The sequence below is a fragment of the Varanus komodoensis genome, unplaced genomic scaffold (assembly GCF_004798865.1).
Source record: "Varanus komodoensis strain SLA01 unplaced genomic scaffold, ASM479886v1 scaffold192, whole genome shotgun sequence".
In the NCBI taxonomy this organism is placed as follows: domain Eukaryota; kingdom Metazoa; phylum Chordata; class Lepidosauria; order Squamata; family Varanidae; genus Varanus; species Varanus komodoensis.
This window is the reverse complement of record NW_025335557.1, coordinates 87,894-115,456: the sequence shown is the minus strand read 5'-3', so window position 1 is coordinate 115,456 and position 27,563 is coordinate 87,894. Positions and strand designations below refer to the sequence as shown.

At 65.3% G+C, this 27,563-nt stretch overlaps 1 protein-coding gene across 1 annotated transcript in view; it reads left to right on the top strand.

Moving 5' to 3' along the window:
- Nucleotides 1-26,950, top strand: part of DCHS1 (dachsous cadherin-related 1) — a 43,704-nt gene extending 16,754 nt beyond the window's left edge. Inside the window, 20 exon segments of the mRNA XM_044428153.1 lie at nt 8,585-8,773; nt 9,108-9,339; nt 9,492-9,640; nt 9,642-9,729; nt 10,120-11,124; nt 11,524-11,711; nt 11,882-11,978; nt 12,888-13,045; nt 13,160-13,997; nt 14,469-14,708; nt 15,598-15,723; nt 17,135-17,344; nt 17,626-18,489; nt 19,047-19,160; nt 21,882-22,093; nt 22,304-22,458; nt 22,787-22,917; nt 23,214-23,500; nt 24,084-24,222; nt 24,396-26,950. Of these exon segments, the coding sequence (XP_044284088.1) occupies nt 8,585-8,773; nt 9,108-9,339; nt 9,492-9,640; nt 9,642-9,729; nt 10,120-11,124; nt 11,524-11,711; nt 11,882-11,978; nt 12,888-13,045; nt 13,160-13,997; nt 14,469-14,708; nt 15,598-15,723; nt 17,135-17,344; nt 17,626-18,489; nt 19,047-19,160; nt 21,882-22,093; nt 22,304-22,458; nt 22,787-22,917; nt 23,214-23,500; nt 24,084-24,222; nt 24,396-26,950 (7,977 nt within the window).
- Nucleotides 26,951-27,563: the final 613 nt, after the last annotated feature.

The following is a 27,563-nucleotide window of genomic DNA, read 5'->3' as shown; positions in this document are numbered from 1 at the left end:
CCTCTGTTAACGTTCTTTTCCAGTAGTCCCCTCGGTTTAGTGAGGATTCCTGCTTCTGAGCCAATTGTGACCACACTGCCCCTCTTTGGCAACCTTCTGCCTGCGTGCAGGCTGTACTCGGTGGCACTTTTGTCACCGTTTCCAGGTGGTTCAGCAGTACTGACACGCCATGCCAGCACCTGGACAACCCGGCCTAGAATTACTTTGAGCATTGCCTCCCCTCTGGCTGGTTCCATGAACAAGAGCACAATTATTCTAGAGCACGCTCATGCGGGGCTTTGAGAAATTGGGTGCCTCTGTCTGGACTGGAGCAAGGGGAGGGTGGCAAAGGAATTTGCCATTGCCATGGCACCATTGCTGGAGGCCTCCCCAGGTTCCTGTTCCGGCTCCAGATTAGCCTGAGCATTCTGGTGTGCGGGATGGTGGAGCCCGTCCTGTCGCTCACAGCCCTTTCCACCTCCACTGGACCCCATGCTCCCTTTGGTGTGCAGAGCAGCACCTGTGCCCTGCGCTGTCCTTCCCAAGGATTTGTATCCAGAGAAGACTGTCCTGCTGGCTCTCTCTGTCCCACCGGGTTTCCATAATGCCCCCTCCAGCCAGGTTCTCCCTTAGAACCAGGCACTCCATTTCTCCTATTCTGGTTTGGGAGTTTCTAGCATTCCCCTAAACACAGTGTCCCTCTCTGAGCATGTGAAGCGCCTGCTTTGCTGCTTCAGCCTGGTTATTGTGCCTTGCCATGTGCTCATAGTTTACTCCCTGCCCTACTGCATCTGGGAAATCAGACATGCTTCCATGTTCGCCCCCTGGGGATGCCTTAACCTGGACCAGATGCTTGCCAGCTTATGTCAGCTTTTCCCCAGGGTCCCGTTTAAAAGTTGCTCTACCACCTTTTTAATGTTATGCACCAGCAGTATGGTTCCATTTTGGTTCAACTGGAGCCCATCCCTCCTGCATAGGCCTGGCTTGTTGCAAAATGCCTAACAAATCTGAACCCCTCCTCCTTATGCCACCTTCTCATTGACACACCGAAACCCCTCAGCTTCTTCTGAGGAGAAACCGCATGTGAAACAGGCAGCATGTCAGAGAAAGACCCCTTGAGGTCCTGGATTTCAACCTGGCTTCCGGCTGGAAAGACTTTATTTCCCACATCAGTCGTGCTAAAGTCAGCCACAGCTGCTGGCTCCCCCTGCACCATCCGCAGGGGGCACGTGGTAGATGCCACGCGACACCTGCAGCCTCTGTTCCAGGCTGGCCGTTTACTCTGCGGGCGACATGCCCTCTGCAGACCCAGCCGCCTGTGTGGCCAGGGATCAAATCATCCACTAGCACAAGCCCCCCGCTCTCTGGAGGCACATCCTCGTGGGAAAGGAGAGTCGTTCATTGTCCAAAGAGCAGGTCCCTTTTAAGGGCCCATTTCCCTGTCTTTGCAGCCTGGAGAAGAGGAGGCTCCAAGGGGATCTTTGAGCGACTTACAGGCATGTGAGGGGATGGCATGTGGAGGAGGGCCGTGAGCTGTTCTTCCCTGCAGAGGAGGGCAGGATGCGTTCCAGTGGGTCAAAACTCAAGGAACCGGACCTCAGGGTGGCTGCCAGGAAGTACTGCCTGAGGGTTGGGACCCCTAGGGCATGGAACGGGCTTCCACGGGAGGTGGTGGGGCCCCCGTCAGGGAGCGTGTTCAAGGACAGGCTGGGCAGCCATGCATTGGCTGTTTTGTGATAGTCGTCCCAGTGGTGCTGAGTGCAAAATACTGGGCAGCCCCCATACCTCTGTTGCCCATCTACCTTCACAACTGGGTTTAATTGGCATTACTGAGGAAGCCAGAGTGGTGCAGTGATTGAGTTCAGGACTGGGACTCAGGAGATCTGCACTCAGGTTTCCACACAGCCATGGAAATGACTGGGTGCCCTTGGACCGGTCCTGCTCTCCCAGCCCAACCTACTTTCCAGGCTTATTGTCGTCAGGGCAAGATCTGGAGGAGGAGGAAAGTTCAGAAAGTTCCTTGAAAAATATAAATATAATCAATGTTTAAATGGGAAAAATCCGTTGTTTCGTGATGCGTTGCTTTATGTTGCGTTTTACTGGATGAAAATGATGGATTTACTTTTAGTTCTGAATGTACAGTTTGCATTTACTGCCCATGAGATCGGGGGCTGGGGTTCTCACATGCTGGTGTGGCTTTCTTGTGTGTGGCCCCTTGTCCCTGAGGCCGAGCTGCTTCGCCACTGGGGCTCACGCCTGCCTGCCTCCTTAGCCCATTCTAGGTAGGCTGGCACAACCCCTCATGCTTCCAGCCTGATTGGAGGGCCTTGTTTGGAAAGCAATGGGGATGCAGCTGAACTTCTGGTCTGCCCTAAATTCCGGTGAATGGGGATGCCTGCTAAGGCCCATCTGCCCCAGCCCCGGCGTGGAAATAATTCCATTCTGCAGAAGTGGGTTTTGGAGGGGACTTCAGTCAAAGCATAGGTGACTTTAGAACAGATGTGGCTTGGAAAGCTGAGTACCTTTGTGAGTGGTTTAAGGCCGATAACTTGGACTCTCAATCTGGGGTTACTTTATTTCGGAGCTTTAATTCATGAGTTTCTGTATAACCCTAAAACCTGAGCCTACATTGATCCCAAACTGAAGCTAGACTTCACCTTGTGTTGATAAGGAGTCTCTTCCCCTACCTGGCCTTGCACAATGGCTACTATAGAGCCATGCATGGCTTTTCCTTCCCTTTCCTAAGCCTGGGTTTAGTTTAATATGGACTCTGGTCTTTGTGGGCTAAGGCTGCAGGAGCTGTGAACTGGGAACTGGACGCAGCACTCCAGCTGTGGGCGCACCAGAGTCATATAGAGTGATACCTCCCTCGATCTAGAAGCCACGCTTCTGGCTAAGGGACCAAAGGTGGCGTCCACCTTCTTGACCGCTCATTGTCACACTGCCGCTCATGTTTGGCCTGTAGTCGACCAGCACCCCGAGGTCCCTTTCACAAGTGCCGCTCTCCAGCCACTGGTCCCCCATCCTGTCCCTGTAACACCCATCCCTGTGCCCCAAGTGCAAGACCTTGCACTTACCCACCTTGAACGCCATCCTGTTGTCCCCCGCCCACTTCCACAGTCTGCCCAGATCCTTTTGGATCTGGAGTACCTGCTCCTCAGTTGTGGCCACTGCCCCCACTTTGGAAGGTGTGATTGCGAGAGAGGGACTGGGGCCCAGTGAACTTCACGGCTGAGTGGGAACTGGACCTGGGCCCCACTGGGCCCCAGTCCAAACTGCCACCAGCCTTGCCTGGCTCCTTGCTGTGCCCTTGATTTGCTTCAGCTGACACCTGATGGGTCTGAGATGATTGGCTGGAGCAATCCGTATGCGAGAGGGCGAGAAGGAGAGCAGCGACCAGCCCCTCTGCCTCGCTTACTTGCAGGCTGCTGTTTCTCAGGCCTCCCCCATGTGCAGCTCTGACCCCCACCCCCGAGGGGAGCATCATCCCCAGCCCCAGAGGGGCCTTTCTGAGCCCTCGCCACAGTCCTCAGGATGCTGGTCTTTGGCTTTTGAGGGCTTTTGAGCTTCCTCGTCAGGTGTGGCACGTGCCCGTAGCCAAAAGCCCCTGTGCAGGTCCTCTCTGGATGCGCTCCCTCTCGGGAGCCTCTGCTTGGCGGGCGCAGCGTGTCCCACGGCCCATCGGCCTCTGGAGCCCAGCGCCATCAGTCGTGCTCTGCGGAGGAGCCTGCCCCTTGGCGCTGCACGCACGGTGCCCTTGTGGAGGCGCAGGGCAGCAGCTCCTCCGGCACGCCCTTCCCCGTGCCCCGTGCTGCTCCCCCTCCCCTCCGCCGGCTCCCCAGGCCTGCCAGACTGCCCGTCCCCATTTGGGCACGAAGTGTCTGGGCAGGAATCCTGACTGCCCCCAGGCACACCTGGCACTGCAGGCCTGGCTGGGGTTGTAATATATTTGCCGCCTTCATTTCGTGCTGTTAATGCATATGCAGTTCTGCACGGCAAGGGCGGGAAGCAAACTTTCCTGGAATATCCTTCTGGACTCTCTCAGCCTGCCGTCCTCCCGCTCTCGCCCTGCTCACCCTGCCCCATCTTTCCAGGGGTGCCCACAAAGCCAACTTGCTCCTCACGAGAATGAGCATTCCCGGCGAAGAGCAGGCGCCCCGCACGTGCACTCCTCTAGCCACCCAGCCTCCCTCCGGCATCCCAGCCCTGAGGTTCAGGCCCCCCCCACACCTCTGGGATGCAGCCGACGTGCCGGGGGCTACGCAGTGGCCCGAGGGGGATGGCCCCTAAAGGGACGTGCCGCGCTCGCAACCTGCCCTCTCGAGCGAGCGAGCGAGCGCGAGCGACCCTGCCAGCCCAGGGGAAGGGTGAGTCAGCAGTGCTTCCCAGCAGGGGCCGGGCCTCCCCCTTCAGGGCGCTGCATGAGAAAGGCTCTGGCGTCCCCACTGCCTGTGAGCAGACTGGCGGAGCTTGCATGGGGGCCTCCGGGCTCCTTGCCGAGGCTATCTCTGTGCTGTGCCCCCCGCCCGCTTGCTCGGCAGGCTCCACATGGCCCCTTTGGCACTCATGGGAAGGTGAGCGGGCGCAGATCCAGGGCGCCTCACCCCCAGGCCTGTGGGTCCTGCGGCTGCCTCTCGGATCCAGCTGGTGTCGCGCTCCAGCGCCGAGGAGTGGGCCGGGGCCCCCGCAGCCCTGTCCTCACCGGGGGCCAGTGCTCCGCAGGGGCAGCCGCTCCTTTAGCAGGCCCCTCAGCCGCAGGAGGGTGCCACGGCGGCCCACAGCAGGCATCATCTCCTTGCATGGCGCGTGGGTCCGTCCCCGCCAGAGAGCAGGAGGGCGTGCTGCCAGAGGCCTCTTCCAGGCTCCTCCGTGGAGCCGTTCAGGGGCAGGGGTTGGGCACCACAGGAGCCCCCCCCCCCACGGCGTCCTCAGCTGGCCTCCAGGCCCTGCACACGGCCCCTCCCGGGCTGCGGGGCGGCCTGGCCACTCCGGCCTCGGCTGGCTGGCCAGCTGGCTGCTGCGGAGGCTGCTGCCAGTCCCCGGGGCCTCACCCCCTGACCCAGCCCCGTGCAGGGCAGCCGCTCCTTGGCTGACCCCGGACTGGCCGCCCGGCCGCTGGAAAACAGCACTTCCTGAAACGGCCCATCTGGCTGTTCCGTCGCCGCTTTTAGCCGCTCGGCAGCCCTGCCAGGGCTGGGAGGGGCAGCTGCGCGTGTGTGGGATCACCGACCGCAGTGGCGCCAGGGCCCCCGCCATGCCCGGCCTGACCCGGAGCCAGCTGCGGCGCTGCGGCTTCGGCACATCTGGGCCTCCTGCTGTGTGGGGCCGTGTGGGTCGGGCTGGGTGAGGCTGCAGTGGGGGGGCCATGCCCGGGAAGGGCTGCTTGGCTCGGCTCACGGACGTCCCCTGCTCCTGTGGGAAGGCGGACGCCTGTGACCAAGGCCGGGGTTGTGGGGGCATGCCAGTCTGAATGCGGGGAAGCTCTCCCTGCTCCCGCTCCTGGCTCTGGGTAGGGCAGGGCCCCTTAGGGCTGGATGCCTTCCATCGCAAGCATCACTACGGCCAGCTGAGTCCTGCAGCGGGGGGGGGGGGGGGCTGGGTTCCAGTTCCTGCCCAGCTGAGCAGCCCCCAGCCTGTGCCAACACAACCTCCGTGGCAGGCTTGCTGCGGGACGAAAGGGTCCCCGTGCTCCACACAGGACTCTCCGCACCTCACAAGTCCAGAAGCGAAGGAAGCAGGTGGGGTGTGGGGGGCTGCCTGTCGGAGGGGATTGCGGAAGCAGCTGCAGCCAGATGGGCCCCTCTCCATGGCCAGGGTCTGGTGGAGGCCATCCACGGAGGGGCTCTCCTGCCCACAGTTTGCCCCCCAACCTGAGGCATGCCTGTGGGCGGCGTCTGGTTGATGCCCCCCCCCCGTTGGAGATGCTCGTGCACTATTTTGGGAAGCCCTCTGCAACACCCCACCCCGGACCACACTCCCCGCACCCCAGCTCTTCCCCCCACCCCTTCCATGGGGTGGTTCTCCGGTTGGCCGGCCAGTTGCAGGACCACGAGGGCTTCCTCTCATTAGTGCTGTGGGGAGGCGCGACGGGTGGGGGGGGTCTTCTCGGCATGAGTCTGGCCCTCCCTGTTTGGAGCGACCCGGCTGCTGGCTGAGGGCTGGAGCGGCCCTGTGGCAAGCTGGCGGGGGGGGGGCGCTCCGGCTGGCCGAGGCTCCCAAGGGCCACAGCGCAGCTGATAGCAGCCATCCTGTTGCAGGTGTGCGCCATCTGTGCGGCCACACAGGGCCCCAGTTCAGTGCTGCACTGTTGATTTACACCAGAACATCACACCCACCCAAACTGCCTTTGTCCCTGCAGTCCCTGCCTGGAGCAAACGCTTCTTGGCCAACTGGCAGTGGGGGAACATTTTCTCGGCCCCCGTTTTGCCCTCTGGCATGGTAGCGGCGCGCCCTGCAAAATCCGCAGGGCGGCATCACACAGCTTTCTGAGGGGAGTGGGTGCTCGGAGGCAGCCTGTGCCCCTCCCCTCGGCCGGAGGCAAGAGAGCAAGAGAGAGCACACGCACACACGCGTGTGTACATGGGTGCCCATGTAAATGTGTCCTGCAGCTCTGCAGCCTCACAGTGCAAGCATCACAGCGGGGACGGGACTCAGGGCTTCCCACAAAGCTGTGCGCTCGTGGTGTGCAGGGATAGGCTCCTGCCTGGCCTCCATGCGCAGTGGCTGGGGGGGGGGGGGAGCGGCAGCAGCGGTGCTCACACTGTGAATTGCAGTATGGCTTGTGTGCCCCCACCCTTTCCTGCCAGAAACCCAAAATAGCTGGCAGCTTCTCCTTCTCCCCCCACGATCTCCCCACAGCCCTGTGAGGCAGGGTGGGCTCAGAGGCAGACCTCCCATGGACCAAAGAGTTACATGCCTGTGGCCCCGCACCCCAGACCAGCAAGCGGGGGGGGGGCTTTCCACAGCCTTCTCTTCCTCTGGCCCCTGTACCCCCTTCTGCCCTCTGCCCCCCCTGCCCTCCTTCCCATAGGAATGAGCATGCAACTGCCCTTGAACAAGCAGGCGGGCAGACGCCATGCATTTTGCAGGAATCATGTGAACCTATTTGTCTTTGCATGCAGGACAGAGTATTACTTAATTCATGAATCACAGAATGACAGTAGTGTTGGAAGGGGCCCACAGGCCATCGGGCCCAAGCCCCTGCTGTTCCAGGGCACCAAGTCCCACCGTCCCACTCAGAGGACTGTGCAGACACACCAGTGGAGGCAGAGAGAACGCGGTGTTCACCGCAGCCCCTCCCCGAGTCCGGAGGGCCACTGTTTCCCTTTGGCCACTGCCTCTACAGAGCCCAGCGGGGTGCGCAAGAGAGGCCACGGAGCGTGGCCTGACTGGAAAGGCAGATACTGGAAATCCCTCCCCATGTGGCTGGAGACAGCCAGCCTGTGGCACCAACAGCAATGGGGGGTGGTTCCTTTGGGAAAGCAGAGCTAGCGTGGCCTCATTTTATTAATTTATTACATTTTATCCTGTCCAGTAGCCAAAATGGCTGTCTGGGCAGTATCCAGATAAAAAATATTCATCATAAAGCCCCGTTTAAATTACCCAGTCAAATCACTCCTCAACCACAAATTGAAACCATTAAAGGCACAGGAGCACTGAGTATAAATCTCATAAAACTTGAGACTCATCTTAGCCATTATAACATTGAGTGGATGAAAAGGTCTTTGCACGGTGCTGAACAGAATAAAGAGAAGGCACCAGGCAAACCTCTCTGGGGAACTGGTTCCAGAGTCAGAGGGACACCGCCGAGGAGGCCCTTCTGCTCCAGCCACGCGTCTTGTTTGTTTCTGAGAGGGCTCTCTGAGAAGGACCTCCAGTGAGGGCCTTTGGGCACGGACAGGCGGGTATGGGGAAGAGGCCTTCCTTTAGATACCCTGGCCCCAAGTCGTCCAGGGATTTAAATGTTAATGCTAACGCTCTGAATTGGGCCCAGATTTCAACTGGTAACCAGAGGTGTGACCTGAGTTTCGGCGGGAGCACCAGTCCGCTGGGCCAGGAACACCCTGGGCTAGTGGGGTGCTGGACTGGGACTGGGAGACCTGGGATCGCCCCCTTCTGCACTGTCCCTGGGGTACCAGGGGGGCTCTCTTGCCTGGGAGGCAAGCCGGCCCAGCCTTGCCTTGTGCTGTCCCCGTGGGGGCTGTTCCGAGTGAGCTCTGAAGTGCACCGGGAGCAGCCCCAGTTTGGGCCGCGGCCTCTGTGGGAGCTCCTTGACCGGCAGCTTCCCTCGAACACAGGAGGGCGACACCTCTCCCGAATCGCCTTGCTGTCCCCAGGCTTCCTCGTGCACCGTGACGGGGCCCAGGCTGGGGACGCCGGTCCCGGCTTCCAGGAAAGCTTGCTTCCCGCCCTTGCCGAGCACGAGGGAGCTGCTGGGCCGGGGCTGAGAGGGACCGTGGGCTGCCCGGAGGCAGGGAAGGAGATGCCTGCTGGGGTTGCTTGTGCCCTTGCCCCCGCTCTCTTTCGTGCGGGGCGGGGGGGGGGCTGTGTGTCAGAGGCCTCCAGCCCACTGCATCTGAGTCGCTTCTCCACTGCGTCCCCACAGGTTACGGCCACAGACGCAGACAGTGGCTCCCTGGGCACCCTCTCCTACTCCCTGGGGACCGGCCTCAGCAGCACAGCCCCCTCAGCATTCAGCCTGGGAGAGAAGACCGGCCAGCTCTGCACAACGCAGGACCTGGACCGCGACGAGGGCATCACCTCCTTTGACTTCACGGTCACCGCTGTCGATGGGGTGAGTGGGAGGCCGCTGGCGGGGAAGGCTTGCCAGGCTGGGCTCCTCCTAGGCGCGGCCAGCCAGGAGCTGTGCTGGGAGTCTTGCGGGGGCGCTGGGCATCCGCCTTGTCCTGCCCAGCAGATGCCGGTTGCCTGAGGCATTACAGAGGGCTAAAGGGCAGCTTTTGCCCGCCTGCCACATTGCCAGTTTGGGCTCTGCTCCATCTGGCACAGTCCACCGGGCGCTGTTCTTGAGGGCCGGGAAGGGCCATGAGGGCTGGAGTTCCCGGGGGCGCTTCCGCAGACCGCGCCCACCCAGCACGACATCCCTGCCCTGCCGTCCCCTCCCCCAGGGCGGGCTAAGCTCCATGGCCTACGTCAAGGTCTTCCTGGAGGATGTCAACGACAACGCGCCAGCCTTCTACCCGCTGGAGTACGCCACGAGCATCAGCACCCAGAGTCAGCCCGGCACGGCGGTGCTGCGGGTCACCGCCCACGACAAGGACCATGGGGCGCACGGGCGGGTGACGTACCACATTGCCGCGGGCAGCACCCCGGCCCTTTTCGCCATCAACCCGGACACGGGTGAGGCACAGGGAGGTGGGCGGCTCCTGAGAGCCGGGCGGGGGAGCAGAAGGGTGGTGGGGCAGGGTGGTGCCCTCAGGGGCTGCCCGCCCGCCCGCCCGCCCTGGGGAGGCTCTCCAGCGCCCAGGCAGCTCCTGCTCCCTCTCCCACAGGCGCCATCTCCCTGCTCCGGGCTCTGGCAGGCAAGGCCCACACGCTGGTGCAGCTGGAGGTCGCCGCGCGGGATGGAGGGGGGCTGGTTGCCCAGCCCAATGCTCGCGTCAACATCAGCATCATGGCTGGCACAGTGTCCCCCCCCCAGCTTTGAGCGGGCGCAGTATTACTTCAATATCCCGGAAGACACCCAGCCAGGCAGCAGCGTGGGGGCTGTCCACGCCCACAACCCCCCAGGTAGCGTGAGCCCCGTTCCTTCTCTGCTTGGCCTGGCCCCACGTCGCAGAGCCGCCAGTGTGGGGTGCTCCAGCTCAGCCCTGCCAGCCAAGCAGGGCAGCCGGGGGGGTGGGTAAGGGGGCTCCTGTCGGGGTCCATTCAGTTCCCCATGCCTGGTGCACAGGCTGCTTCAAAGAGCACACGAGACCCTCGAGGCAGATTGAACCGTTTGAACCCAGGGCCATGAGGAGAAGTTAGTGGGGCCCAAGGAAGGGTGGGAGCGAGGCATGGTTTCCGGCTCACCGGCGTCCTTCCTGGGGCTGAGGCCAAGGCGGGCTCCACCGGGACCAGGTGGCTGGGGCGGAGGTGGTTTCCCCAGTCTGGGCCTCCTGCCTGTCCGTCTCCCCCCAGGCCACGCAGAGAGTGTGCTTTACTCCATCTCTTCGGGGGACCCCCATGGCTACTTCTCCATCGACCCAGGCTCGGGTCACCTCTACACCAGCCTGCCTCTGGACCACGAGGCCCACCCTGCCGTGGCGCTGGAGGTCCAGGCGCGCAGCGGCTCTCCCCCGGCGTACAGCAGCGCCCGGGTGCAGGTCAGCGTGACCGACGTGAACGACAACGTGCCGGTCTTCCCGGCCCCGTCCGACTCGGTGCTGCTGCCCGAGGGGGTGCCGCTGGGGACCGTGGTGTACACCGTCCAGGCCGAGGACCGGGACAGCGGAGCCAACGGGCAGGTGCACTTTGAGCTGGCCGCCGGACGCGGGGGGGCCTTCGCCGTGGAGCCCTTCTCAGGGAAGGTGCGGCTGACGGGGGCCCTGCAGAGGGAGGGAGGCGCCCCCCACACGCTGCTCATCCTGGCACAAGACGGGGGGGCGCCCAGGCTCAGCGCCACCTTCACCCTCCTGGTCCACGTGCAGGCTGAGGACGAGCACGTGCCGGTGTTCGACACGCTGACCTACCGAGTGGAGCTGCGTGAGGGGGTGCCCGTGGGCACCCACTTCCTGCAGGTGCGGGCGCTGGCGCGGGAGTCCAGCGCCCCCCTCACCTACCGCCTGCGGGCCGACGGGGACGCCGCCAGCTTTGGCATTGCCCCCGACACGGGCTGGCTGCACGTCCGCACGACCCTTGACCGGGAGGGGCAGGAGCTCTACGCGCTGACGGTCCTGGCCGTGGCCGGCTCCGGAGAGGGCCGGCAGACCGGCACCAGCACCGTGCGGATCACCATCACCGACGAGAACGACAACAGCCCCCGGCTCAGCGAGGAGCGCTACTTCTTCAGCGTGCCGGAGAACAGGCCGGCCGGCAGCAGCGTGGGCCGCGTCACTGCCAGCGACCGGGACGCCGGGCAGAACAGCCGCCTCAGCTACCGCCTGGTGCCACACGAGGGCCCCTTCCTGATCCACACGCAGACTGGTGAGGGGCCGGGCCTGGGGCTGCAGGAGGCCTCCCCCTGGCAGCTCCTCTGCTGGGCGGGAGCCCCGGACGGTAGCACCCCGCCCGGGCTCGAGCGATGGCGGCCGGCAGTGTGAGCCCCGCAAAGCTGGCCCTCCTGGGGCTGCGGAGGTCCCACCCCTGCCCAAGTACCCATTGCCTGGCAGCCGGCTGGCTGGCTTTCTTGCAGCTTCTCCCCCGGCCGAGCGTCTGGCAGGAGGAGCAGCAGGCAGCTCTGTGGGGGCTCGAGGCATCTGGCCCTGTTCTTTTGCCCCTCCCCAGTGCAGCCCCCCCCCCCGAGTTTCTCCACAGTGGAATTCAGCCCCGGGCGGAGAGCAGTCCCCCACCTGACTGCGGCTGCACTGGGCGTCTCTTCTGCAGGGGAGCTGAGCCTCCGCAGGAGCCTGGACCGGGAGCTGCAGGCCAGCCACCAGCTGCTGGTGCTGGTGCAGGACGGGGGGACCCCACCTCGCAGCACCACCGGCACTGTCTACGTGACCGTCCTGGATGAGAACGACCATCCACCCACCTTCCTGCATGTGGCCGAGGGGCGGGAGCTGCTCCTGCAGGTGGGGGAGGCAGCTGCCCGGGATGGGGGTCTGGCTCCTTGCCCGGCGGGCCCAGCTGGTCCCAGCGGAGGAGGGAGGGACGCGGGGGCAGGCTGTCGCCCACCGTGGGTGCGTCTGGGGGGACAGGGAGGCTGGCAGCTGATTCCATTGCCCCACTCTCTCTCGGCCAGGTTCCGGAGGAGAAGCCGCCTGGGCTGCTGGTCGCCTCGCTGCAGGCCAAGGACCCCGACGAAAGCGAGAACGGCACTGTCTCCTACACGCTGGCAGGTGCATGAGCCTGCGGGCGTCACTCTGCTGGGAAGCCCCGGGCACTCAGGGTGATCCTGGTGCCCCGGCCCCTGCACCTGGCACAGTGAGCAGCCGGGAGGGTGGCCGCAGCCCCCGGCATGACCTCCTTCCACAGGGAGGGCACACAAGCTCTGAGCCTCAACCAACGGAGTAGGCTTGGAAGCTGCGCTACTCGGAGGCCAGCCTGTGGACGGTTTGTGGGCTGAGGGCTGACATTGTGTGCGTGCGTGTCCATGAGAGAGGCGAGGGGAGGTTTCACCGGAGTGCGGAGATACACGTGGCCACGGCGTCTCTGCACGGGGTCCGCCCTCCCTCTTCCCCCCCCCGGCATCTCCCAGTGCCTCTGAGCGATCCTTAAATTCCATCGAGTTGCCCAGCTGGGTGTTTTTGAGGGTTTGGAAATGATGAACAAACAGTCTGGGGGCAAAGAGTGATTCAGAGAAAGCCGTCAGTGCCTTTGGCCAAGGTGAAAAGGCACTGACCTGGCTTTGGGCCTGGTTCCCCACTGCGGTTTTCCCGAGGGTGGACCAGGAAGCGTGTCCTGAGCGGAGGAGAACACCATCCGCAGGCCACCTCCAGCAGGGGCTGCTCCCAGGCAGGCCCTGCCTGAGCCCGGCGCTGGAGGGTGTCTTTTTTGCTGGCTGAGTGGCTTGGCCTGGAGTTCCGGGGGGGCAGGGGGGGTTCCTTAGTAGCTCTCCTGCGCCACAGCTCAGCTGGGCCTCTCTGCTCCCACGGCTGGGGGACGGGCAGGCACGTGCTCAGCTAGTCGGACAGCCACCCCAGTGGGAGGGCGTCGATCGTGTTCTGCACGCGAGGGCCTTCGGGCCCTTCCAACCCGCCTCCTCCACGATTCTGTGAGCAGCTCGCCTCCATTCTTCCTCTCGGTAGGGGCCTGGGCGGACCGCTTCTCCCTGCACGGGACCACGGGGGAGCTGCGCACCACGACCCCACTGCGCCAGGCAGAGCGGGGCGAGTACCTGTTCACGGTGACGGCGAGCGACCGGGGCGCTGTCCCCCTGAGCACTACCGCGGCAGTGCGCATCCAGGTGGGGCTCCCAGCACCTCCCGGGACCGTGTGGGTGGGCGAGCCGCGAGCCCTCCACCACAGGCGCCACGGCGCGCCGCCCCCGGCCCGCCTCAGTGCCTCTCTCCCCGCACAGGTGGTGTCCACAGCCCGTGTGCTGCCCCGACCCGACCCCGCCGTGCTGACGTTCTACCCCACGGAGGGGCTGCAGCCTGGCTCGGCGGTCGGCTCAGTGGCGCTGCCGGAGCCCGCGGCACATGGGCCAGCGACCTATATGCTGGTGGGGGGAGGCAGCGGGGACGGCCTCTTCGTGGTGGATGCGAGCACGGGAGTGATCTACGTGGCCCAGGAGCTGGACTACGAGGCTGGAGTGCGGCACACGCTGCAAGTGAGGGTGGAGGACGTCCAGCACGGCTACCCCAGCCAGCGCCTGGTGCTGGTGGAGATCCACGTGCAGGACAGCAACGACCACGTGCCCACCTGGCCCCAGGACCCCGTCACCGTGGTGGTATCCGAGAGCGCCGCCCCCGGCGTGCCCCTCTTCACCTTCCAGGCCCTGGACGGGGATGGCCCCGGCCCCAACAGCCAGCTGAGCTACAGCCTCCAGCGCCAGGAGGGCACCCAGCCCGCCTTCCGGCTGGATGCCCACAGCGGGGAGCTGAGCCTGCAGGGCGCTCTGGACCGCGAGGCCTGGCCGGCCTACTTGCTGGTCGTCCAGGCCACCGACCAGGCCGCCAATGTCAGCCAGCGCCACTCGGCTGCTGTGACCGCACACGTCTTCGTGATGGATGAAAACGACAACAGCCCCGAGTTCCTCTCCCCGCCAAGGGTCGATGTGCCGGAGGACCAGCCGACGGGCTTCCTGGTGCTTCAGGTGGTGGCCAGGGACCGCGACCTGGGAGAGAACGGGCGCGTCGGCTACACGCTGCGGGCTGGGAACGCCGAGGGCCAGTTCCACCTCAACCCCAGCACCGGTGAGCTGCAGGGGGAGCTGCTGCAGCCTGCGCGGTGGGCAGGGGGTGGGTGCCTTGTGCGTGTGGCCGGGCCGTGCGAACCAACGCGGGATGGTGTCGCCGCGTTGCCAGTGCATCGAGGGGCATCCGTGAAGAGTTAGGTTTAGGGTTACCTGCCCAGCCTCTTCCTTTACCCTGGAATAGAAGCACTCCCTGACCCCTCAGCGCCAGAGTGACTGTCTACCCGCGAGCAGGACCTCTGCTCGCCTGAGGGTCAGGCCAGCAAAGGCGCAGGGGTCACTCTGGGCTAGCCGTGGGAAGGCAGGCCTGGAGGGCGGGCCGCATGCCAGCCCGGGCCAGAGGTGCCAGGTGGTCTGCGGAACGGCCAGGAGACGGCAGGGCACTGAGCACGGGCCTCGGCGCATCCAGGGGAAGCCGGGGGCTCGTCTTCCGCCGTCCCCAGCTCAGCTGTCGGCTCCCTTCTTCTTCCAGGGGCCTTGTCCATCATGCGGGCGCTGGACCGGGAGGACGCTTCCCAGCATAATCTGACTGTGGTGGCCACAGACCACGGATCCCCACGGCGCTCGGCTACACAGCTGCTGGCGGTGCATGTCCTGGACGTGAACGACGAGGTGCCCGCGTTTGAGCAAAGCCATTACGAGGCCAGCGTGGCTGAGAACCTGCCCCCCGGCGTCCCGGTGCTGCAGCTGCGTGCCACGGACCGGGACCTAGGTAGCTGCCGGAAACGGGCTGGGCCCACCCGGGCACTCCGGCGGGAGAAGGGGGCCAGGAGCCAGTTCTGGTCAGGAAGCGGCAGAACTCAGGAGCCCTCCATGCCCGGAGGGAGCCGCGGGGCCTGTGGCACAGCCATCTCCGGCCACTGAGCCCTTCCTGTGAAGGACGCGCCTGAGCAGAGAGCAGGGCTTTCCTCCCAGCATGCCAGGACATCACAGGCCCATTTTGCTGCCGGGCCAGAAATGCAGGGCCTCTGCCCAACCCGCTCCAGCTGGTCTCTTGTGGCCAGAGGCAGCCTGCTCAGGCGACCAGCATGGGCCCTTCCGTGGCCTTCCCGCAGCCCCCGGGTGCCCTCCTGGTCCAGAGCTGACCGCCTGCTGCAGCCCCCTCCCCACTCATGGACATGCCGCCATTCTGGTGGCGCTGATGGCTCAGCGGTGCAGCTGGGCGTCAGTGGGGGTGGTTGTGTGGCCCTCGTTGGAATGCAGAGCGGCCCTTTTCTGCAGCACCCTGATGGGATGCTCAGCACCGCAGCTGGATTCCAGGCACACCAGCTGGACAGAGCTTCCCGTGCCGTCCTTGCACCTCACGGGCTTCCAGCTCCGGCAGGTGCGGCAGCTGCAGGCCAGCCCAACCGCCATGCTGCTGCTGCGAGAGCCCCGTGGGTGTCGGGCCCTGCGGAGACGCATTCCTTAGCATGCCCCTATGATGCCCCCTGGCTGGCGACGTCGGCCCGTGACTGGGTGGCCCCCAGTGGGGGAGGCATGTGTGCCCTGGGGCATCCGGGTGGCTGCGCGTGCCAGGTTGTGGGTGTGGCGGGTGGCACGGGTGACCCCCTGTGGAGCGTGGTGGCTCAGCTCTGCTCATGAGAGATGTCTCTCTGCAGGAGCCAGCGGGCAGGTGTCCTACGGCGGAATCTCTGGGGACGACTTCTCCATTGACCCCCAAACAGGCCTCGTCACCACTCGGCGCTCATTAGACCACGAGGAGCGGGCCGAGCACTTGCTGACAGGTGACGGGCCCCACCGGCTTGGGGTGGGCGGGATGCTGTGGCGCAGGAGGCACAGCCCCCGTGGCCTCCCCCGGGCCCCTGCTGCCACCGCACGGTACTGCACCGTGCAGTTCGGCGCTGGGCGAAGCTCTCCCACACTAGAGACTTTCCAAAAGAAACGGGGCAGCCACCTGAGTGCGATGGTGCAACGTGGTGTCCTGCAACAGTGGGGGGTGGACCGGATGGCCTCCACGGCCCCTTCCAACTCCACGATTCCATGATTCTCTGAAGAATCCAGGGCCACAAAGACATTTCCTTGGCACAGGACGGTGGAAGTCCCACCTTCCCATTTTGAAAGAGTGGCACTGAAAGCGGGGTGTCGCTTGGTGGCAGGGGCTCAAGTGTAGGGAAGTCCCGGTCCTTTTCCCCACATTGATGCCCCAGGTCAAATCCCACCCCAAAGCACCCCCTCAGCTGTGGGGGGGGCACTTGTCACCTGCCCTCTGCAGCTCACCACGGTGTTGTGGGAGCCTTTGGGGTCAGGATTGCGGTGCCCAGCGGTGGGGATTTGTTCTCCCTCCCTACACATGACCTGAGGCAAATTGCACCCCCCCCCCCGGCTGCATTTAAAGAATGAAAGCCTGTGGTGCCCACACGGAGCTGCCTGCTCATGCCTGGTTCCACCTGCTGCTTTTTTGGGGGTGGGGGTGGGCTGGGGGAGACAGGTCCTAGTCCTGTGACTGCAGAAAGCATTGGAGAACCAGGACAGAGGTGTTTCTATAGGGGTGATGGCACCTGGTCATGGAATGTGCAGGAAAGAAATCTGGCCAAGACTGATTGCTTCATGCACTTCACGTGCATTGTAGGAATGACCTGAGCAAAGCTATGTGTAGGGATATCCGGGCTTGTTAAATATGTTCCGCACATGATGCAGGGACAGCTGGCTGCTTCACCCCCCTCACACTGACAGGATCAGATTCATGCGGATGCATTCATGCGCAAATCGCCCTGAAGGGGCTCCCAGGTGCAGTTTTACAATTTAATATGTGGGGGATGTGCGCACTTTCAGTTGGTGTTCCTTTTATTTCTCATATTTTTATATGACTAAATTTGCACAAAATTATGGGTATTTTTTTTAACCCTGCAAGTCCAAAAAATCCATGGGAGCTGGGAGAAGCTTGCCCACTGCGGAACCTGGGGGTCAGACGTGTAGAAATCCGAACTCACCTGAATCCTGTGCGGATTTCTCCAATGTTTGGAGTCATGCGTCTCTCGTTCAGCCTTCTGGCCCGGAGCGCCCACCCAGCTGCCCGCTGCAGGGCAGGTGCGCAAAAGCACCAGGCTGCCTGGGCACGGAGCGGGTGCTAGTGCTGATGCCTCTTGGTGCTTGCCCCGTTGCCCCCAGGCTTCCAGCTTCCCTTTCCTCTGGCAGTGTACGCACAGGACATGGGGCTGCCCCCTCACCAGGCCAAGGCCACCGTGCGCATCCTGGTGGTGGATGAAAACGACCATGCCCCGCTCTTCCAAAGCGACGCCTGCTCCTTGGAGGTGCCCGAGAACCAGGCCCAGGTGGGCCTCCTCACTGTGCGCGCCACGGACCACGACGCGGGGGAGAACGGGCGCCTGTCCTACCGCCTGGCGGGTGAGGAACCCGTGAGAGGACGGGGCCTCCTGGAGGGGAGGGAGGACCAGGCAGTGCTCGAGGGGGGCAGGACTGCAGCCTGGATGGATGGATGGATGGATGGGGGGGGCACTCCCCGCTTTTGCTGGCTTTGGCTTTTCCGTACACCCCGTTTTCCGCTTTGGAACTGGAGCTGCATCTTAAAACCAGTTGGCAGCCTGGTATGGGCAGCATGGGGGGGGCAGAGATGCAGCAGTGCCTTCACCAGAACCCCCCCTGTGGTCCCCCCACCCACCCCACAGCTGGAGACCTGGAGAAAGACTTCATCCTGGACCCCGTCTCAGGCCAGCTGTCCACCGCGCAAGGGCTGGATCGGGAGCGTGTGGCCAGCTATGCGCTGACCATCCAGGCCTGTGACCACGGTGTGCCCCCACGCTGCGCCAGTCTGCTGGTCCACGTGCACGTCCTGGACCTGAACGACAATGCCCCTCGCTTCGCACAGGAGGCCTACGGGGCGGAGGTGCCCGAGGACCTGCCCGCCGGGGCCCTGGTGCTGCAGCTGGACGCCTTCGACGCCGACGAGGGCTCCAATGGCCGCGTCTCCTACTTCCTGGCCAATGAGTCCCTGGGCACCTTCCAGGTGGAGCCACAGACAGGCCGCCTCACCAGCACGCAGCTGCTGGACCGGGAGCGCCGAGCGGCCTACCGCTTCCTGGCCCTGGCGGTGGACGCCTCCCCCCTGAACCCACGCAGCGCCTCCGTGCAGGTCACCGTCACTGTCCACGACGTGAACGACCACATCCCGGCCTTCCCCTCCAGCCCGCTGCTCGTCAAGCTGCCCCGCAACACGCCTCCCAAGCGAGCGGTCGCCACGCTGCGTGCCGAGGACCATGACGCGGGGGCCAACGCCTCCATCCTCTACCGCTTCGCTGTGCCCACGCCGGCCTTTGCCATCAACACCTACACGGGCTCCATCCAGCTGCTGCAGCCGCTGGCTGCCCTCAGCCCCCGCCAGCGCACGCTCTTCGTCCTGGCCAGTGACCTGGGGCAGCCCCCGCTGTCCTCCACCGGCGTGGTCGTCATCCACCTGCAGGACGAGCCCTACCAGGGCGTGCACTTCCCTCGCCCCGCCAGTGACGTCACGCTGCCCGAGAACGCCAGAGCAGGTGCTCGCTCGTGCCGGATTCTCTTGCCGGGGGGCTGCTCTGCCCCCACCCCAGAAGCCCGAAACTGGTCTTGGGACGGGCTGGGGGGAGCCAGAGCTGGTGGCGGGCGGGTGGCCTGCGTCCATCGACTCCGGACAGCGCTCTGCCTCCCTCGTGGGGAGTCCCCGCTGCCTGTCAGCGGCCGCAGCGCTGGGCTGGATGGAGCGAGGGCTCGTCCTCGTTGCCAGGCAGCCCGCTCTGCTCCACAGCCACAGGGTGGCGACGCCGGAGGGCGTCAGTGGCAGGGGGAGGCTGCCCCTCCCTGCAAAGGGCCCTCAGCCGGGGACGCCTTGCGCCAGCCGGAGAACAGCTCCTCCTGCCATCTGTGCCAGCTGCTTGGGGCAGCGCAGGAGAAGTGGGGCCAGAGGGGGACTTGCCCGTGGGGGCAGGCACGAGGCACTCGCGGCCGCGCCACCAGCGCCCCACCCCCCGCCCCGCCTGCTGAGCCTCCGTTCCCGCTGCTGCGCCGGTTCAGGGGGCACCGGCTGCCCGTGACAGGCCTCTGCCCCGCTCCCCAGGCACCACGGTGGTGAGCATCCCGGCCACGCACACGGCAGGCTCCTCCGGCCGCATCGTCTACAGCATCCTCAGCGGCAACGAGAAGGGAGCCTTCCACATCCAGCCCAGCTCAGGTATGGAGCAGGAGGGGACTGAGGCTGGTCGGGCCAGAGCATGGGTGGGGCATTGCTGCAGGTGTGCCGCAGGGGTGGGCCAGCCGTGGCCGGGCCGCTCGGCCGTGCGCCCCCACCGCCTCTGAGTCCCAGTCATGAATGCAAGGCCCGGTGGCTGCAGAAGCGCCGGGCGGCCCTCGGAGCACCACCGGTTGCGCTGAGCTAAACCCAACTCTGGTAGGAAGCGGGCGGGGGCGGGCAGTGTAAGCAGTTGCCTTCTTCCTTGCTCACTGGATGTCAGGGCAGATGGGGGCCCTGGAAGTGGAGGGAGGGCTTGACCCCCCTGGGGGCAAGGCGGCTTGGTCCATGCACCCACCAGTGGAGGGGTTGATGAGCTGCTCCCTGCTGCTGTTCGTCTGCAGCACCCGGGGTCCAAGGGGGGAGCAGGGTGCCCAGGCCAGGGGCTGTGCGCTGCAGCTTGGGCTGGCGGCCACCCCGCGCATTTGATGGCACCTCACGTGGGGGTCAGTGATGCCGCGTCCTTTCTATAATCAGCAGCCAAGTGCACACAGGTCCCAAGAAATCCTCCTCCTGGCATCCGGATGGCCTCCCGCAGCGGCCCATCTGGTTCAGTACCATGCCCCACAAGCGGCCCTCCAGCGCCTCTGCTTTTCTCCCACAGAGGAGCACCTGCTACCGGCTTGCCCTTTGGGGCAGTGAGCCCAGGATGGCCTCTGGTGACCGCCGTCCCTACCTGGCTCCCAGATGCCCTTAGAAACAGAGAAACAGAGCGAGGCAGAAGGGGCCTCCCGGGCCATCTAGTCTGACCTCCGGCACCAGCCGGCTCCGCTCATGACATGCCCACCATGTGCATGTCCAGCCTATCCTTGAACACTCGCACCAATGGGGCCTCAACCACCTCGTGTGGAAGCCCATTCCACGCCCTAGCTGTCCTGACTGTCAGGAAGTGCTTCCTGGCATCCCAATTAAACCTGGGTTCCCTGAGCTTGGCTCCGTTGGAGCACGTCCTGCCTTCCTCTGCAAGGGAGGACAGGTCTCTACCCATCTCCATGTGACATCCCCTCACATACCTCTATGTCGCCAACAGATCCCCTCTGAGTCTCCTCTTCTCCAGGCTGAAGAGACCCAGTTCCCTCAGTCTTGCCTCATATGGCATCCCCTGCAATCCGGCCACCAACCGTGTGGCCCTGCGCTGCACTGACTCCAGCCTGGCTATAGCCTTCCTGTAATGAGGGGCCCAAAGCTGAGCACAAGACTCCAGTTGTGAGTGCACCAGAGTCGTATAGAATGGTGGTAGAGGAGCTAGAGGAGGGTGCCCTGCATGCCTCACACAGAGAGCCAGCCCTCCCACTGGCTCTGGCTCTGGCTCCGGCTCCGGCTCCGGCTCCGGCTCCGGCTCTGTGGGAGCTCCAGTTCCACCCAAGGCCCATGGCTCTGGCCGCCACGTCTGCAGCCTGCATTCCATGCAGCTGCCGTGGCTTTGTTTACATCTCTCCTGTGAGGTTAGGGAGCAGCCAGCCAGGTCTTGGAGAAGCAACAGGGCCGCATCCCCCATCTCCCTCTGGCACAGGTCACCATACATGGTGACCATAGCTCAGCTGCACCCCTATCTGGTCAGGGATACCCTGCTGTCAGTGAGCGATGCTCTGGTAATCGCCAGGCTGGACTACGGCAATGCGCTCTGCGTGGGGCTGCCCCTGAAGACTGAGTGGCAGATGTGGCAGCCAGACTAATGACGGGGAACAGACAGCTTGACCACACAGCACCAATGCCATCCCCACCCCACCCCGCACTGGCTGCCTTTATGCTTCCGAGCCCAATTCAAGGTGTAGGTTTTAACCTATGAAGCCCCCTGTGGTTTGGGACTACGATACCTGATGGAACTCCCCTGCCAGACTTCTCCACCTGGACCTGACGATTGAATTCTGGTGCTTTCCCTGCCACCTCCAAGGAAAGCTTGGGTAGGGGCGACAAGGAGAAAGGCCTTTCCAGTGGTGGCCCCGTTACGGAACAAGCTCCCCACTGTGGCCCATATGTCGCTGTGGTGCCAGGTAGGGTGCCCTCTACTGCAGGGCATTAAATGAATCTGTTGGGGCCTGCTAGTTGGTAACCAGGTCTCAAGATTGTCTCCTAATGATTATCTTTTGCAAATCTGTTTTAAGTTTTGTATTGTTAACTTTTAATGATGTTTCAATGTATTTCGATATAGTGTGTTTTATATTCTTTTAGGTGCAAATGTGAACTGCCTAAAGAACTTTAGCTGTTGGGTGGCATAGCAGTCAATCGATCGATCGATCGATTGATTCATTGAGAAGAGCTGTGCTGGAGCAGACCAGGGGAGCCTGTCCAGCTCAGCCTTCTGCTTGCACCCCACGAGAGGAGAGGAGGGCGGCACCCCCCTCCCGTGTTCCCCCTCAGGTGGCGTCCATGGGCCCTGGCCTGACGGGAGCCCACCGCCCAGCCCCAGGTCCCAGCGCAGGGTGGGGCGCCTCCCTCCCACAGCCCGCGAGGCCCCTCGGGCAGCTGCCCCTCCGACTGCCCGGGGCCTCTGTGCCAGGAGCAGCCGGGCCGCTGGTGTGGGTCTTCTCCTGGAAAGGGTGCCGGCCCATCCGGGCAGCCCTGGAGGAGGAGCCCGGGAGAGCCGCCCTCCCTGGGGCAGGGGGCACAGCTCGTCCCGTGCTTCCGCAGCGAGAGGAGCAAACGTGTCCCCTTGCCTCCCAGGGCTGGTGTCCGTCCGGAGCCCCGGAAGCCTGGACTTTGAGCTGAGCGCGCGCTTGCGCCTGGTGCTGCAGGCCGAGTCAGCCTCTTCCTACGCCTTCATGGCCGTGAACATCAACCTGCAGGACGTCAACGACAACCAGCCACGCTTCCAGCTGCAGAACTACGTGGCCTTCATCCGGGAGGCGCAGAGCTACGACTCGCCCGTCATCCAGGTACCGCCGGGATGGAGAGGAGCGGGCCCCGCAGCGCCTGCGCAAAGGCGGGCAGGTCACGGGGCCAGCCGGGGCTGGGGCCCGCACGGAACCGGCCCCCATGGAGGGCCGTGGGCGCTCTGGCAGGGTGGGAGCGGAGGGGCAGCAGAGGTGGCCAGGCCTGCGGGGCTTTTCCGGGGGCCGGGAACTCCCGCTGCGCGCTCGCCCTAGGTGGTGGCCGACGACTTGGACCAGGGCCTCAACGGCCAGGTGAGCTACACCATCAACCAGACGCTGCCCATGAACGGGCTGTACCACATCAACGCGCAGACGGGGATCATCACGACGGCCGCCATCCTGGACCGAGAGATTTGGGCCCAGACGCGGTGAGCCAGCCTCCTCTCCCCCACGGGCCCCTGGCACTCCTCCGGTGCCTGGAGGTGCAGCCCCGCTGAGGGAAGCTGTGCCCAGGCCGGGCCGATCCCCACCTCTGCCTCATGCCCCACGTGGCCCTCCGAGTCGGCAGCCACGCGGTGGGGCTTGCGGGCTGATTGCGAAGGTGAGGCCCCGCAGGCCACAGGTGCGGCAAGCGAGGGGCCGTGGCTGGGAGGGGCTGACCAACTGCCTTGGCGCTGCCCCCCTCGGTCGGCACAAGCCGAGCCCCCATGGCCTCCGCAAGCCTCTGAGGCCCCCAAGCTGTTGTGCTCTCCGCAGGCTGGTGCTGACGGCCACGGACAGAGGAAGCCCTCCCCTCGTGGGCTCGGCCACTCTCACGGTGGTGGTGATGGACCTGAATGACAACAGTCCCACCATCCCTGCCCCCTGGGAGGTGCGGGTGCCTGAGAGTGAGTGTCACCGTCGGGATGGGGCGGGCGGGCGGGCGGGGGGGGGGCCGTTGAGGAAGCTGCAGCCCCACAAAGAATGAAGCGAGAGGGCAGTGGCCCAGCGGGCGAGGGGCCCTTGTCTGCCACGCACCCCTGAAAGGATGCCTCCCCTGTCTGAGCAGACCCGCTGCTCCGGGAGCCCACCGTGCCCCTGGCTGGACCCTGAGCATCCAGCCGGGCCCCCCGGACCTCCCTGTGGCCGGGCCGGGCCGAGCCTGCCCCGCCGAGCCCCCTGACCGGCTGCCCTCCTCTCCTAGACGCCCTGGTGGGCACCGAGATCACCATGGTGACAGGCAACGATGTGGACTGCGGGCCCGCGCTCTCATACTCGCTTGTGCTGGACAGTGGCGCCGCCGGGGCCTTCAGCATCCTGCGCTACGGAGGGCGCATCACGCTGGTAGGGCCGCTGGACTACGAGGAGCGCCGCTCCTACGCCCTGACCGTGCGCGCCTCCGACTCCCAGCATGAGACGGAGGCCAACGTCACTGTCCTCGTGGAGGACGTGAATGACAACGCCCCCGCCTTCCCCCAGGCCCTGTACCAGGTACCTGCCCTGCCCCCTCCCGCGTCGAGCTCTCTTGCGCCCCGCGGCCAGTGCCAGGCAGAGCGGCCGGCGGCCGGCGGCCCCCCTCTAGCTGGGCCTCCCCAGCTCCGCAGGGCTGGGCCAGCAACCGGAGGAAGCGGTGACTTGGCCGTGCTTCTGGCCACCACTCCGTGCTTGTGCTTCAGGTGGCCCGGAACCATGGCGCTTGGGCTCTGGAGTGCCTCATGCCCGGCTCCGTCTGGGCAGCGGGTCGTCCCTGGGCACCGGGCACAAGAGCAGCCTGAGGGCCGAGCAAGGGAAGAGGGGCAGTGTCAACACACGGGGAAGCCCCGCTCGGCCGCACGCTGCCCGGATCGTTCCTGGGCGGGGGGATCCTGCTTCCTCCTCCCCCCCAACATCATCACCATCACAGCAACGCCCAGCTGTCTCTGCTGCCCCCAGTGCCCCCAGTGCAGGCTCGAGGTCTTGGAGGGCGGGTGGCCCGTCCATCGCCACTCACAAGCCTTCCCCCCGGCCTCCCCCAGCGTGCCTGCCGGGGCAAGCAAGCTCCGAGAAACGAGGGGCCTGCCTCTGCGTTCTCTAGGTGCTGCTGCCAGAACACACCCCAGCCGGCACCTCCATCCTGACCCTCAGTGCCACAGACCTGGACTCAGGAGAGAACGGAGAGGTCAGCTACCAGCTGGCCGTGCCCAGCCGCCACGTCGCCATCCACGCCAGCAACGGTACACAGGCTGGGAGCGGGGGGGCGGGGAGCAAAGCGTCAGCCCGCATGGGTCCACCCGGCCGGGGCTGGGCCTCCGTCTCCTGGGGGGCACAGCTTGTGGCCGCTCAGCCTCCGGGGCACTGGGCCCCCGCTCTGCCTCCGGGTCCAACGCCGGCTCCCCTGGCCTTGCAGGGACGTTGTTCACCACCCAGCCGCTGATCCTGGATCCAGGACGCCCCACCCTGGACCTCCTGGTTGAGGCTCGTGACGGGGGTGCGCCCCGGCTCTCCGCCTGGGCCACGGTGCAGATCCACGTGCTCGATGTGAACGACCACGGGCCCCAGTTCCTGGAGGCGCACTACAATGCCTGCGTGGCCGAGGACCTGCGCCCAGGCGCGACCCTGCTCACCCTGGCGGCCTCCGACGCGGACGTGGCGCGGGACAACGCGGCCCTGGACTACACGATCGTCAGCGGCAACAGCGGCCACGCCTTCCAGCTGGAGGGCCAGGTCAGTGGGGCCAGCAGCCTGGTCCTGGTCGAGCCCCTGGACTTCGAGGCCGTGGCGGTCTACAACCTGACGGTGGCCGTGGCTGACCGCGGAGTGCCGCAGCACAGCGCCGTGGTGCCCGTGGTCCTCACAGTGCTGGACGTCAATGACAACCCCCCCGTCTTCGGGCGCACCACCTACCGCATGGCTGTGAGCGAGGGCGCTGCGCCCGGCACGGAGCTGCTGCGCGTGGCGGCCCACGACCCCGACTCCGGCCCCCACGGCCAAGTGCACTACAGCATCAGCTCGGGCGACCCCCACGGGCTCTTCCAGCTGCACCCGTCCAGCGGGGCCCTCCGCCTGGCCCAGGCCCTGGACTGCGAGGCACAGGTGCAGCACCTGCTGGTGGTCCGGGCCTCCGATGGGGCGGGCGGACACTTCGCCCTCGCCTCCGTCACGGTGGAGGTCAAGGACGTCAATGACAACCTCCCCTACTTCCCCATCGAGGTGATGAGCGCCAGCCTGCGGGAGAACCAGCCGCCGGGGAGCCTGGTCACCACCGTGCACGCGGTGGACACGGACGTGGGCGTCTTTGGGGAGCTGCGCTACGCCCTACTGCCGACAGAGGGCTCGGAGGCCTTCCGCCTCAACGGCACCTCGGGGCAGCTGCACGCACGCCTCCCCTTCGACTACGAGCGCACCAAGGCTGTCCAGCTGCTGGTGCAGGCCACGGATGCCGGCAACAACTCGGCCTCAGCCACCGTGCGTGTCCTGGTGACTGGGGAGGATGAGTACGAGCCGGTCTTCCTCAGCCCAGTGTTCAGCTTTGAAGTTCCCGAGGGGGCCCGTCGGGGGCAGAGCATCGGGCACATGCTGGCCACGGATGAGGATGAGGGGCCGGACGGGGTGGTGCTCTACACCCTGACCAAGCCGTCCCCCTTCTTCGGGATCAACAAGACGAGCGGCGCCCTCTATCTGCGCATGGACAGCCAGGCGCCACCCGTGGGCCCCTCCACACGGGAGCCACGGGAGATGGTGCTGGAGGTGCAGGCCCACAGCCCGCTGCCTGCCTCGCGCACCGCCTCTGCCCGGGTCACCCTCGACGTGACGCACACCTCGTTTGGCCTGGTGCCCGAGCTGAACCTGCTGCTGGTCGTGGCCGTGGCCGCCTCGCTCGGGGTGGTGGTGGTGCTGGCAGCCGTGGCCATAGTGCTGGCCCTCGTCCGCTCCCGCCAGCGCCACGGCCAGAAGCAGGCCGACCTGGCCCACGTGCAGCCGAGCGGCTCCTTGCAAAAGCTGGGCCACGCCGAGCCGGTCCTGCCGGGGGCCAGCTGCCTCTACCACGAGGCCCTGCCCGGCTACGGCACGGAGCCGCCCGGGCCCTACGCCACCAGGGGCGGCTCGCTGGACCCCTCTCACTCGAGCGGGCGCGGCTCGGCCGAGGCGGCCGAAGATGACGAGATCCGCATGATCAATGAGTGCCCCCGCATGCCCAGCCTGGCCTCCTCCCTGCAGGAGCACCTGTCCGCCCGCGGGCCAGACTCGGGCATCCAGACCGACGCCGACCGGCTCTCCGAGGTCTCCTGCGAGCCCACCGCCCTGGACGGCTCCCACTGGTTCAAGAACAGGAAGGGGCCGGCCTTGCTGCTCCCCGGGCAGCCCCCACAGCTCTACCGGGACGACGCGGGCGGCGGCGGCGCAGCGTTCCTGGGCGCCGGCTGCGGCCTCAGTGTCTCGTCCACCAAAGACTACACCTTCCCCGAGGACGGGAAGCCCTGCGTGGATGGCTCCCTCACCGCCATCGTGGCGAGCGATGAGGAGCTCCGCGGCAGCTACAACTGGGATTACCTGCTCAACTGGTGCCCCCAGTTCCAGCCGCTGGCCAGTGTCTTCACGGAGATCGCGCGCCTGAAGGATGAGAGCTCTCTGCGCAGGCCGTTCCCCGCCAAGCCCAAGCCCCGGATAGACCCGCCGCCACTCATCACCTCCGTGGCCCACCCCGGGGCCAAGTCCGTGCCCCCCAAGCCGGCCGTGGGCCGGGCCTTCCCACACCTGTCCTCCCTCAGACGGTCCCCCATCAGTCACGAAGGCTCGCTCTCATCAGCCGCCATGTCGCCCAGCTTCTCGCCCTCCCTGTCTCCTCTGGCTGCTCGCTCGCCTGTGGTGTCCCCCTTCGGGGTCTCCCAGGGGCCTTCCGCTTCCTCCCTAAGCGCCGAGCACTCCTTGGGGAACTCGGAGGAGGCAGAGCTCCGCATCTAGCGGGGCCGGCCGGCTCTGCATCCTGGCGGGGCAGGTGGCTGGCTGAGCGCCGAGTGCACGCACGCACGCACGCCCGCAGTGGCTGGAGGGCCTCGATCAGCAGCCCCACCCCCACCGGGGACTGTCGTCATGGCATGGCATGGCGGCTGCCCGGTGGGTCACCAGGAGCACTTCCACACGCCCCCTCGCTGCGAAGGGATCCCGCGAGGTGCGGCTCAAGAGCGCGACGGGCCGCCTGTCCTCAGACTGCTGCTCGGCTTGGCCGCGAAAGGAAAGGGGCTGCGGGCCAGGCTGGCCAGCAGCAACGAACCCCCCCGCAGCCACCATCGCTTCCCCCCCCACCCGCAGTAGATGGACACCACCTGCCACCGGCCCCCCCCCCCCTGCGGCCCCCGCCCCCCCCGCACACACGATTGATCACAGGTCATGCTTTCCCGCCCTCGCCTGGCGGGGTCTTTGTGGGGAGGGCCCAGCCTTGCCCTGGCCTGGCCCACACTAAGCCACGGGGGCGCAAGTGCGGTGGGGCAAGTGGCTGGGCCCGGCCCACAGAGAACGGCCCAGCAAGCGCAGGTCGACCGACCACAAGCAGCTGCCCCCCCCCGCCCCCATAGTG